Genomic DNA, 13,545 nt, shown 5'->3' with positions numbered 1-13,545 from the left:
AGGGCTCCCAAGGGCTTGCAGAGACCTGCGCGAGGGCTCCCAGGGGCTCGCAGAGACCAGCGCGAGGGCTCCCAGGGGCTCGCAGAGACCAGCGCGAGGGCTCCCAGGGGCTCGCAGAGACCAGCGCGAGGGCTCCCAGGGGCACGCAGAGATCAGCGCGAGGGCTCCCAGGGGCATGAGGAGACCAGCGCAAGGGCTCCCTGGGGCATGAGGAGACCAGCGCAAGGGCTCCCTGGGCCATGAGGAGACCAGTGCAAGGGCTCCCTGGGGCATGAGGAGACCAGTGCAAGGGCTCCCTGGGGCATGAGGAGACCAGTGCAAGGGCTCCCTGGGGCATGCAGAGACCAGCACAAGGGTCCCAGGGGCATGCAGAGACCAGCACAAGGGCTCCCAGGGGCATGCAGAGACCAGCACAAGTGCTCCCAGGGGCATGCAGAGACCAGCACAAGTGCTCCCTAGAGAATGCGGGGATGAGCAGAGAAGGTATGTGGGACAGAGAGGCTTGAAAGGAGGACAGGAGCAGTCTGATAGGGCTGGAAAACTGGCAGAACACAAATGTAGAATACAGCAGCACCAACAAATGCCAACTGCCAGGCCATCTTTAAAAAGGATAATGCTACTTACCAGTATGCATCTGTTCTTGGCATGTAGGGCTGCTGACATTCATATCTGTGCATAGATCGCCGCCTAGTGTTGGGTCCGGATGATTGCACTTTGTTGTCCTGGAAGAGTCTTCGAAGTATCACGAGATAGGTGACTCCTCCCCTGGACTACAGTGCGCATGGGCATCTTCTCCATCCTCAGATTGTTTTTCGCCATTGTGGCAGAGATGGAGATAGTAAAGTAAGAGATGGCCATGCAAAAGATAATGCTGCAGCTGCTACAGGCACCGGGGAGGAGGGCAGGAGATATGAATGTCAGCAGCCCTACATGCCAAGAACAGATGCATACTGGTAAGTAGCATATTCCGTTCGAGGCATGTGGGCTGCTGAATTCATATCTGTGCATAGACTGAATAGCAGTATCTCCTCTAGCGGTGGTTACCTGTGCCAGCTGCAGCAGTTTGAAAGAGTTTTGAGGACAGCCTGGCCTACAGCAGCTTGCATCTTTGCTTGCATGTCTACACAGAAGTGTTTTGTGAAGGTGTGTATGGTAGTCCATGTGGCTGCTCTACATATGTCTTCAAGAGGAATATTCCATAGGAATTACATGGATGCCCTCATTTTTCGCGTAGTGTGTGCTCTCGGGGGGACAGTTAAAGTGTGTTTAGCCTTTTGATAGCATATGTGAATGCATTTATCGACCCATTTGGCTAATCCTGACTTTGATATTGGATTTCCTTTATGTTGGGGTGAAAAAGCAACAAATAATTGCTTTGTTTTCCTAAATGATTTCATTCTGTCCACATATTAAAGCAGAGCTCTCTTTACATCCAGTGTGTGTAGGGCTCACTGAGCTACTGACTGGATTCTGGAAGAACACTGGCAGTTCTATTGATTGATCAATATGGAAGTTGGATATGACCTTTGGCATAATCTTAGGGTTTGTTCTAAGAACCACCCTGTTAGCGTGTACTTGCATGAAGGGTTCCTGAATGGTTAGTCCTTGTAACACGCTAACTCGCCTGAGTGAGGTAATGGCAATTAAGAATGCCACCTTCCACGTTAGGAATTGCAGTTCACATGAGTGTAGAGGTTCGAAAGGAGGTCCCATAAGTCTGGTAAGTACTATATTTAGATTCCAGACTGGGGAAGGTGGGTGTCTTGGAGGGATCACTCTTTTAAGACCCTCCATAAAAGCTTTTATAGCTGGTACTCTAAACAGTGAAAGGTGTTGCCTGTTTTGAAGGTATGCTGCTATAGCCGCTAGGTGTAGACTTATGGAAGAGTACGCCAAGTTGCATCTTTGAAGATGCAGCAGGTAACATAATGTTCTGTATGGAAGCTTCTAAAGGGTTGATTTGGTTATTGTTGCAGTAAATAACAAATCTCTTCAATTTAGCTGCATAGCATGCTCTAGTAGTTGGTCGCCTTGCCTCTTTAATGATGTTCATACAGTCTGGAGGCAAGTTAAGGTATCCAAATTCTAAGACTTCAGGAGCCAGATCGCTAGGTTCATCTGATTGGGATCTGGGTGTCTGATTTCTCCATGGTTCTGAGTTAGAAGATGGGGTCTGAGGTGCAGCCTTTGTTGAGGAACTACTGAAAGTTCCAGGAATGTTGTGTACCATGGCTGTCTCGCCCATTTGGGAGAAACTAGGATCAGTGGGAGTGACTGTTGCCACAGTTTGCGTGCCACCAGCGAAATCAGTGGTGCTGAGAGAAAAGCGTACACAAATCTGCCTGCCCAGTTCATCCATATCGCATTGCCTTGTGACAACGGATGAGGGAACCTGGCGGCAAAGTACTGGCATTTTGAGTTTTCGTTTGTGGCAAACAGGTCCATCTCTGGGTGCCCCCACTGCCTCAAGAATGGTTGGAGAACTTGGGGGTGAATCTCCCATTCGTAAAAGTTGCTGGCTGTGCCTGCTGAGCAGGTCTGCAATCTGATTGTCTTTCCCTGGGAGGTGTTCTGCCAGGAGAAAGATATCCTTTGGAATTGCCCACTTCCATATGCTCTGTGCTAAGTAGGACAGTTGTGGAGAGTGTGTTCCTCCCTGTTTTTGGATATAGTACATTGCTGTCATGTTGTCCGTCCGGAACAACACAGTCTTGCTGTACAAGTATTTTTGGAATATTTTCAGGGCAAGGAATATCGCTAGCAACTCTAGTTGGTTGATATGCAGTTTCTTTTGTTTGTTTGTCCAGAGCCCTTGTGTTGTGTAGTGAAGGAGGTGGGCTCCCCAGCCTGTCAGTGATGCGTCCGCTGTTAGTACTAGTTGTGGAACCGGCTCTTGGAACAGTCGCCCCTTGGAAAGGTTTTGTGGGTTCCACTTCTGCAGAGAGTTGTGAGCGCGACTGTCTACCAACACAAGGTCTTTTAGTTGTCCTTGAGCCTGGTTCCACTGCCGTGCTTGGCATTCTTGCAATGGGCGCATCTGAAGTCTGGCGTGGGGGACAATGAATATGCAGGAGACCATCATGCCCATGAGTTGCATGGAGACTCGAGCTGGCAGAGAGTGTTGTGGCAGAAATTTGCGAATGAGCATCTGCATGCTGGCTATCCTTGCTGAGTTTGGGTATGCCTTTGCCACTGAGGTATCAATAGTTGCTCTCAGATATTGTTGTGTGTGGGATTGTTGTAGATGTTATTTTGGGTAGTTGATGGAAAACCCTAGTCTGTGTAGCAGCTGGAGTATTTGAGATGTGTCTTTTGCACACTGCTGATACGATTTTGCTTGTATGAGCCAATTGTCTAGGTACGGGAACACATGGATATGTTGCCTCCTGAGTTGTGCAGCTACTTTGGCTAAGCATTTTGGAAACACTCTTGGAGCAGTGGTCACCCCGAAGGGGAGAACCTTGAATTGGTAGTGTTGACCTTCTATTGTAAACCTGAGATATTTCTTGTGAGCTGGATGGAAGGGTATGTGAAAATACGCGTCCTGGAGGTCCAATGTTGCCAGGAAGTCTCCTTGCTGTAGCAACGGGAGCACTTGCTGTAGTGTGATCATATGGAAGTGCTCCGACAGTATGTATTGATTTGGGGGTCTGAGGTCCAATATTGGTCTGAGGGAACCGTCCTTCTTGGGAATAAGGTAGTATAGGAGTATACTCCTGTCCCTTGGTGTTGGAAAGGGACTGGCTCTATGGCCCCCTTTTCCAGCATGCATTTCACCGCTTGTTGTAGCAGGGCGATGTGTTCTTTGGACATAGGACAGTGTCTGGGTGGTATGTTTGGTGGGGTAGAGGCGAGTTCTAGGCAATAACCATACTGGATAATTTGTCTCACCCACCTGTCCGTGGTAATTGTGTTCCAGACAGGTAGGAATTGTTGGAGTCTGCTTCCGACCGGTGTTAGGTGGTCTGGAGGTAGTGTGATAGAGTCACTGTTTTGAGGCAGTGGAGGCTCTGGTGTTATTGCCTCCACGTCCTCTTCCCTTGGTATTGTTACCTCTATAGCCTCCTCTGGTGGTGTTCTTAGCAAAGGAACTTTGTGACTTACCTTTATACGAGCCGTTGTTTGTGAGGATGTCCTCGTGTGTTTGCCCTATATGAGGAACGACGACTGGTGTCGACTGCGGGGCCAAAAAGAAAGTCTTGATTGACTGGCTGGTTAAGAATGGTGGACTGTACCTCGTTCTTAAAGCCAGAAATGCGCAGCCATGCATGTCGTCGTAGTAAAACGTTTGTGTTAATAAACCTGGCTGCGGTGTCGGCTGCGTCAAGCACACATTTGATGGAGGCGTTTGTAATAAATGTTCCCTCCTGTATGAGGTCATTAGCTTGGGCTTTAAAAGGCTCAGGCAGGTGTTGCATTAAGCTTTCAAGCTGGTCATAGTGCGCCCTGTCGTAACGAGCTAGCAGAGCTTGTGTGTTCGCAATTCTCCATGAATTGGATGCCTGTGCTGCTACCCTTTTACCCGAGGCTTCTAGTATTTTTGACTCCTTATCAGGAGGAGGAGCCCCCCCGGTTGTCTGCGAGTTGGCCCTTTTGCGTGCATTAGCCACTACCAGTGAGTCTAATGGTAACTGACCTCTGATGTACGTAGGGTCTGTAGGGGCTGCTCTATACTTCTTCTCAATCTTAGGATTGATTACACGTGCCCTGGCTGTATCTTTAAATATGTCAGGTGCGTGTTTTAACACTCCCTTTAGCATAGGAAGTGTTCTGACGCTTTTCTCTGAAGTAGGGAAGGTGTCAAATAAGAAGTCTTCTTCTACAGGGTCATTGTGCATGTCTAAATTGTGGTACTGCTCTGCCCTGTCTATTAGTTGGTTGAAGACAATGTTGTCAATAGGTGACGGCTTTGTTGGGTATGAGGAGACGTCAGGGATGGGATGGGATGGGTGTCATATGGGTCAGTTGGCTCCCCCCATGGTTCATCTTGAGGGTTAGGATCCTCTGGATAATCATAATCATGCTGTGGGTCTTCCCCTGTGTTTCCCTCAATGTCCCCATAGTGAGAAGGAGAGTAAGGAGCAAAAAGTGCAGTAGGCATAGTGGGATAGAAAGGAATGAAGGGTCTAGAGGGAGAAATCCCAAAGTCTTTCTTCTTTAGTGGAATATGGGAATGAGAGTCAGTGTCCAGTGGCCTCTTTCCTGTGCAGGATTCTAACTTTACCAGTCTCAGGATTAATATATATTTTTGCCTGGTCGTCTGATGGATCAGGATGGAAGAGTTCTTCCTCCACTGTCCTTGTTTGTGTCAGACTTTTTTGGCTCTGGGTCGATAACACCTTCTGTTTCGACGACATTTGGTGCCTTATTGCTCTTTTTCGGCTCGGCCCCTTTCTTCGGGTCGACAAGTGATTTTGGGTCGACCGGGTCTTTCGGTTGGACACGTTTCTTGTGCTAGACAGATTTTTTCAGTTGACTGTCCTTTGCCGAGTCGATGGCTCTTTTGGGATCGACTGGTGTTTTTGGAGCGCTTGTTTTTGGTTAGATAGCCTTCTCCGGCCGGATTACAGGCTTCGATACGGCACCCTTTCCGTCGGCGACCTTCTTCGGTTCGGCGACTTTTGGCACAGCCGGCTTTTTTGGGTCATCGTCTTTCTTTGTGTCGGCGCCCTTCGGCTTGGCGTCCCTCTTTGGCTCGACGGCCTCTTTGGGGTCGGCGCCCTTCGGCTTGACAGCCTTCTTCGGGTCGACGGTTTTCTTTGGGTCGACGCCTTTAGGCTGTACGGCCTTCTTCGGGTCGACGCCTTTAGGCTGTACGGTCTTCTTCGGGTCGACGCCCTTCGGGTTGATGACCTTTTTGGGCTCTGGAACCTTCTTTGGGATCACGTTACTTGGCCCTGGGGTCACTGAAGGCTTAGGTTTCGGTGCCGAGCCGGACGGCGGGGCTGGCGAATGTTTTTGGGGATCTTGCTTAAGGCCTTTTGGCGATGCCTCGAACGGAGCCTTCGGTAACGGGGTAATTGGTGTCAGGGGCAGTGTACTCACGATTTGACCCGGTGGGATCTCGTCGGAGTCCGAGTAGTCCTCAACGGGTGACGATCTCTAGGTCCGAATCTGGAGCTTCTGGAAGTTCTTGGTCATCATCGAAGATGTTGTCCGGTTCCGGTGCCTGTCGCTGCTTCTCTTGCCTAGCGGCCCGTCGAATCCTTAGGGTTTTCTTCGACCGGAATTGGGCACAGGCTGGGCAGGTTTCTTCCTTATGGTCTGGAGAAAGGCACTTGTTGCATACTGAGTGTTTGTCAGTAAGCTGGAACTTTGAGTGGCATTGTGGGCACCTTTTGAACGGGCTCCTTTCTATCGACAGAAGGCCCACGTGGAGTCGAAAAGGCCCAACGGCCCGCGTCGACGACCGGTTCGAGATGGAAAGCTTGGTCGAGTCAAGAAGTACCGAGTGAGAACAATACAGTCGAAGTTGAAGGCCTCTTGGCCTTTATAAAAGTTTTGTTTCGATTCCGAAGTTGGAGTATAGGAATAACATTCGAACCCAATGGCGGAAAAAAACAATCTGAGGATGGAGAGGATACCCATGCGCACTGTAGTCCAGGGGAGGAGTCACCTATATTGTGATATTTCGAAGACTCTTCCAGGACAACATGGTGCAATCATCCGGACCCAACACTAGGCGGCGATCTATGCACATATGAATTCAGCAGCCCACATGCCTCGAACACAAAAGACCACAGCAGGAGGAGGCAATGGAGGAACGCTTGGAGGAAAGGTTAATTAGAGGTGCGGGGGCAATGGGAGAACTAGAGATGGAAAGGGGAGATTTATTAAAACAGCAACAACAAAAAAGCCATGGAGGGTTCATAGAAGTAATGGACTAGTTTGAAAGCGGGAACAACATTGTGCATGGCAAGGGGAGGTGGGCTGTGAGGGGGAGGTGGGCCTTCAAAGGGAGGGAACAAGAAAACGCATGCACTCCTATTAAGTGCTGAAAGAAGAAAATAAAAGTGGCTCCCTGAAAGTAAGTAGTTGAAGAATAGAAGGCATCCGAACAAAAGGATGGTAAAGAAGCTATGCTCCAGGGGAGGGTCTAACATAACAAGAGGAGGAAGAGCCATTGAATACGAAGCAAGAAAAGTAGATTGACATGGAAGCCAACAAATGGTAAGCAACGGCCTGACCCAAAGCCAGTAAGTATTAATACTAAACACAATAAATGTTTTGACAATAGAGAGCTAAGAACTGTTAGAATGCAAGACCTAAAAAGGGAGTACAATTTGATCTTGTGCAGGAAGCTTAAAAGGAGAGATCTCATTTAGTACTTTTAGTCCTTGGGGACTGCAGATACGGAGGATCGAGCGTAATTCAGAGAGTGGCCCACCCTGGGCTGGATCACTTGGAGCAGCGACACCAGGGACTGGCACCGACGCTTCTCCCACACGGTTTCTATTCCCTCGCAAAATGCTCGTTTTATCCCATCCATGCGAACACCAAAAATGATCTCTGGTACTTTGAGTTGTTGTGGTTTGTGGACCGTTAGATGCTCGTGTGGTGGAGCAATTTACAGCCCCCACCCGGTGTCCTCCCAAACTAGCTCACTGGTGGGAAAGTACCAAGCAAGGTCAATAATCTGGGGTGTCATAATTTAATTCTCAAGTCGATAAATGGGTGGGATTTCCCAGCCTCACTCGCTGGTGGCAATGTACTGGGGAACAGGGATAATCTGGAGAGGAGCGGCTAATCTTATTAATGGGAGTTTGGGGGTGCCATGGGGACTAGAGGGTGGGAAGACAGTAACGTGCTTTTATTGGTAGACAGGTGGGAAGAGCCAGTAACGTGCTTACATCGTTACATGGGAGTAAGAATCCAGTAAAGGGGGGGGGGAGGAGCCAGTACGGTGCTTACATCGGTACATGGGTGGGAAGACCCAGTAAGGTGCTTAAATCTATACATGGGCAGGTTTCCCAGCGTCACTCACTTGCTGGTGGCGATGTACTCCTCCAGCTTCTCAATCCTCTTCTGGTTCTCTTCGATCTCCCGTAACTTCTGTTTTATTTTTGCCTGAGAGTGAAAGATGGAGAGAAATCAGCGCGTACAAACCAAACTCTGCCAGGTGAGTGTGGTTAAAATGAGGTGTGCAGAACAAATTGGAACCAAGTAAGTTGAGGAAGAGAAGACATTAGGGAGATTGTTCGGAGCCACACCCTGTAGGAAGCTGTCTCTGTACACACTATACCTCACGTTGGTATAGTATATACAGAGTCCAGCAGAGCCCTAAAGGTAGGCAGAGGTAAAGTTAGATACCACCTTACTCTCTATTTGTGGTAGTGTGGTCGAGCAGGAAGGCCAATCAGAGGTCAGTGTTAAGCATTTGTTGTACACACTCTGTCAGCAAATGAATTCACGCACTCAAAGACTGAACTTCAGACCAATTGTTTCTTGTATAAAAATATTCTTTTAGTTATTTTATTTTCTAGAACCAAGCAAACCTGGCACAGGTAAGCAATAAATACTTTACAGTAGTAATGCAGTTTGTAAATAGTTTGAATTGGTAAATGTACTTTGATTTGATTACAGTAGTGTTACTGATAATGCAATGCTTTCCAGAATAGAGTACATATACTTTGTATTGGATTTTTTTTTTAACATGTTTTTATTGTGGAACATGGTAAGCGATTAGACATACAGTTGATCATCATAGAGCATATAGAGCATAAACATGACATTTACAGTCAGGTCCATCCAGTATAGTACCTTCAAACAGTAGGAATTCTAGTAGATTGGATGCAGCCATAAAACAGCCTCCCTGTACATAGTTACAACTCTCAATCTGAGGTGATCTCATCCTCGTCCAGCCGCTGGGGCTCACACATATCACCCCTGAACTTATTCCAGGCACCCCATATTTGCTCCCACTTCCCAGGGCATCCACGGTGGACAAATACCGCTTTTTCGGCCACCATAGCTTCATCCATGACCCTGCACCAGTCCCTAGCGTAGGCAGTACATCAGAACCCCAAAGCCTGGCAATATTGCGTTTCACCATCATCATCCCGAACATGGCCCAATCCTGTTGACGATGAGTTAGATCAGTCGCTTCCCATACATTTAACAAACAATGCCGGGGATCGGGCAGTAGGGAAACAGTTAGGGTCTGGGAGATGGTGCGCATCACAGCAGTCCAGTACAGTGCCACCCGACCACAGTCCCATATAGTATGATAGAATGTCCCCTCCTCCCCACATCCCCGCAGACAATACACATGTGATGACTTCCCTATCTTATAAAGGACCGTTCTGGTGTAGTATGTGCGGTGCAATATTTTCAGTTGGACTAATTTGAGCTTGGAGGGGATGGCCGTCTCCCGTGAGGAGGAAAGGGCCTCCTGCCATACAGAGTCATCGAATTCACCAATATTATGGGACCAATTCAACCTAAGTTTAGATGTCATGTCAGGAAGGTTGTTAACCAACTTACGATATGAAAAGGATGTCGCTTTGCACGACATATGTTCCGTCAGTAACCTATCTTCGAGAGGGGTGGATTCCTGCAGGTCTGTTGCCGCAGGGATGGCGGTTTGTAATGCATGTCGAATTTGGATATATCTAAACTGCTCAGTTTGCGCCATATCGTAATTGGTTTGCAGGAAAGAGAAGTCCACCACCTTGCGTTTCTTCCAAAGGTCTCCTACCACTGAAATACCTATGTTGTCCGAGGATTGGAACCCCTTACTGCTGCGCAAAGAACCCAACCTGTGCGAGTCCCACAATGGTGTCATCTGCGTGATAAGATCCAAGCATTGAAGGCGCTTATGCGCTTTGTACCAGAGTTGCACCGAGGGGCGTGTAGGGCCCAATAGGTCTGAGGGCACACTCCGACTGTAGAGGTTCCCCAACAGTCCTCTGGATTCCAAGCACTGTCTGTCTGCTAAGTATGCCGGTTCAGTTTGCGGGGCGTGCAACCAGAATTTGATTTGCTTGAGGTGGGCAGCCCAGTAGTACAGTTCGATGTTTGGAGCGCGATGCCTCCGTCGTACCAGTCCTTTACCAGCTTACTTTGTGCAATACGCGCTGGTTTCCCATCCCATAATAAGCTTGAGACCGCCACCGCGAACGCTGAGAAATAGGAGGGCTGGACCGGGAACGGAGAATTTTCAAGGAGATACAGGAAGCGAAGGAGGGACATCATTCTGTAAAGGGCTGCTTTGCCCAGGAGGGTGAGGGGGAGGGACCTCCACACCTTCACATCTCGCTTAAAACGCTCCAGAGGGGGTTTCAAATTCAAAGTGTAGAATTCATCTGGGTTGGATTTAATATAGACACCCAGGTATTTGAACGCCAACCCGGTAGGTCGCAAAGGACAGGTCGCAGGGAGCTGAGGCGGGAGGCCGGCAAGAACAAGAGGACTGATTTAGTCCAATTAATGTTGTACCCCGACACTCTCCCGAATTTTTCACATACATTTAGAAGCTCTAAAATTGATTTTTGGGGGGAAGTGAGATAAAGAAGTATGTCGTCTGCATATAGGGATATGCGATCTTCCCATACTGCAGACCACCGGATACCTTTGATGGATGGTTCCCACCGGATCCAAATTGCTAACGGTTCAAGGATCAGTGCAAATAACAAGGGGGATAACGGGCATCCCTGCCTTGTTCCGCGGCCGAGTGGGAAATCCCTAGAGATGTGTCCATTAGCCGCCACATGGGCCAGGGGTTTGGCATACATTAAATGAATCCAGGTGCAGAACTTAGGGCCGAAGCCCATGTGCTGGAGCACCGCGAACAGGTAGGGCCACTCCACAGTATCAAACGCCTTAGTGGCGTCGAGGGAGAGGAGGACAGCAGGTTCTTGTATGTGTTCTCGGCGGGCCATCATCGCCTGCAAGCGGCGCAGATTGAGCGCAGTACTGCGATGTGACATAAAACCACTGATCTGGGTGCACCACAGTGGCAAGGGGGGGGGCCACTCGCAACACCAGCAACTTGGCAAGGATCTTTGGTTCCGCATTTATTAAGGAGATAGGGCGGTAGGAAGCACAGGACGTCGCAGTCTTGCCAGGCTTATGGATCGGGACAATCGTAGCTAGGCGTTGATCCCTAGGCAGTTCCCCAGCTTCTAGACTATCAGAGAACATATTAAGTAGGAAGGGGGCCGTCGTTTGCACAGTTTTTTTTTATATAATTCCACCGGAAGCACATTAGGGCCCAGCGCCTCTTGTATTTCATCCGCGGTGATGTCCGCCTCCAGTAAGAGCACCGCCTCTGGGGAAAGGCGAGGGATCGTCAGATCTTTGATATAATCGTATGCTTCCTCCACCGTGTAGGGCGCATAAGTGTTTTCAAAATGATCGGCCAGGAGACCAACTATGGCCCCAGGATCTGAGGTCATAGACCCCGTGGGGGACGTCAGTTGTGCAATAACTATACCTGCTTTTTCTTTGTTGTCCAACCAGGCTAACATCTTCCCCGCTTTATCCCCTAACTCAAACTCTGTGGCGGGTCGCCAGAAGTGTATTTTTTACCTTTTCCTTCTGATAGGTCACCCATGCGGTCCGTTTAAGGCGAACCTCCTGGGCTGCCCCCAGCGAAGGGTGAGTTTCCTGTTCCAAGACTGCAGCGGCAAGATCCTCCTCAAGGGCGAGTAGCTCCCACCGCTATGCTCGCTTATGGCCAGTAATGGAGGCGAACGCCTGCCCGCGCAGGACTACTTTGTAGACCTCCCATAGGGTACTGTGGGAGTCCACGGAGCCAGTATTTTCATGAAAAAACTGTTTGGTGGTTTTGGTTAGATCCCGCATTAGGGGGGCTACCTGTAAATAACCCGCGTGAACCGGGAACATTCGCCGCCTATACATACGGTGGTTTGTGTACTTGAGCAGGAGTGGGGAGTGATCAGAAATGCCCCTGGGGCGGATATCCGCCCCATCAATGCCTTGTAGGCCATCTGCAGACATCAGAACAATCAATCCGGGAGAGACAATTGTGGGCCGTAGAGTAGTAGGTATATTGTCTATCATAAGGGTGTTTGTATTTCCAGCAGTCAGTAAGCCCCAGGGCTTCCAGCAGTCGCTGTCCCCCTCGTACCACTGTTGTGAGCGGGTATCTATCAATCTCATCAGCCATAATATCATTAAAGTAGCCCCCCAACACCAGCGTCGCTACAGGTAAAGCCAATAGGAATGCCGTGAGGGCAGTGTGTGCCGTAGCCTGTAGACCAGGGGGGACAAATACAGAAACAAAATTAAACAGACGACCTTCCCATTGGTATGTTACAGCCTCAAAGCGGCCCTGATCATCGACTCTTATCTGCTGACACACCAGCGGGAAATTTTTCCTTACAAGGATCCCTGTCCCTCTAGAACCCGAAGAGAAGTCCGCATGCGCTACAGTCCTGTAACCCCATCTACCCATTGCCTTTGAGGCCGAGCCCACCAGGTGTGTTTCCTGTAGTAGAACTATTGCCGGATTGCAGCGCTTCAAGTACTGCAGTACCAGACCTCTCTTCACCTTGTCTCCTAATCCCCGGACATTCCATGTCAAAACAGTTAGGGAAGACTGATGGGAGGGTTGTGTCTGAAAAGTCTCAGGTGTACCAGTCACATGTGTAATCATCTATAGTTGAGAGTAGTGTTGTGCAAATCGAAGGGAATCTGACCTGTGATGTACCTTCATTAAAGCAACATGTCACCTTCGCCACCATACAAACAACAGAACCAACAAAATGAAATAACCCAGCTACCCCCTCATCCCGGATCCCTCCCACCCTCCCTGCCTAGCGAACCTACAACTGCCCACCACCCCAACTCAGCAGAGCGCTTTTTCCCCTCCCATAACCCAATACTTGCTTGTCGGGGGAAAGAGTTCACCGAGGCTCCAGCCCTTTAGAGACCCCAGTCCTGTCCCAGTCCAGAGGCACAAAGCGGTAGAGGCCCAGATTTATACCAGGCCGTCACGTGTATCAGGAGACTGTATTGTGAGGACGGTGGTCATTCCTTTTCTTGCTCTGGAGCTTGGCTCGAACCCGGCTTCTGGGACCGAGGGTTCCTGCAGCATCTTCATTGTACCGGTGGCGGTGCAGTCTTGACCTACGATCCGAACGGTCCACAGTGCGCCATCCCTCCAGCCAGTCATGTGCTGCCTCGGGTGTATCAAAGAACCAAGTTCTGTCGTCCGTCACCACTCGAAGTCTTGCGGGGAAGAGCATAGAGTATGGCAGCTCCTGCGCCCTAAGCAACTTTTTAACTTCAAAGAAGCTCAGTCGTCTTCTTGATACGGCCGCCGATTAGTCCGGGAAGAACGTCACAGCGGAGTTTAGAACGTGGATATGTGGGGGGGGGGGGGGGGGGGGGGGGGGGGGAGGGGGGCGGGGGGGGGGGGGGTGGAGTGTGAGGGGGAGATTCTTGCTGCTTGTAGAATGGCATCTCTATCCCTAAAGTTAAATAGCCTGGCAAGCACCGGTCTTGGGGGCGCTCCCGGCTTGGGTCTGCCACCGGGCACCCTGTGGGCACGGTCCACCGAGAAAAATTTAGAGAGCCCCT

The 13,545-nt window shown here is 49.6% G+C and overlaps 1 protein-coding gene across 1 annotated transcript in view; it reads right to left on the bottom strand.

Moving 5' to 3' along the window:
* SMC1A (structural maintenance of chromosomes 1A) overlaps nt 1-13,545 on the bottom strand; it is a 182,958-nt gene that overhangs the window by 112,082 nt on the left and 57,331 nt on the right. Inside the window, exon 8 of the mRNA XM_086940138.1 lies at nt 7,985-8,067. Within this exon, the coding sequence (XP_086796264.1) occupies nt 7,985-8,067 (83 nt within the window). The remainder of the gene's footprint in view (nt 1-7,984; nt 8,068-13,545) is intronic.

Source organism: Lissotriton vulgaris, chromosome 10 (genome assembly GCF_964263255.1).
Source record: "Lissotriton vulgaris chromosome 10, aLisVul1.2, whole genome shotgun sequence".
NCBI classification, from domain to species: domain Eukaryota; kingdom Metazoa; phylum Chordata; class Amphibia; order Caudata; family Salamandridae; genus Lissotriton; species Lissotriton vulgaris.
The sequence above is the reverse complement of the archived record's forward strand: the minus strand, read 5'-3'. Positions and strand labels throughout refer to the sequence as shown.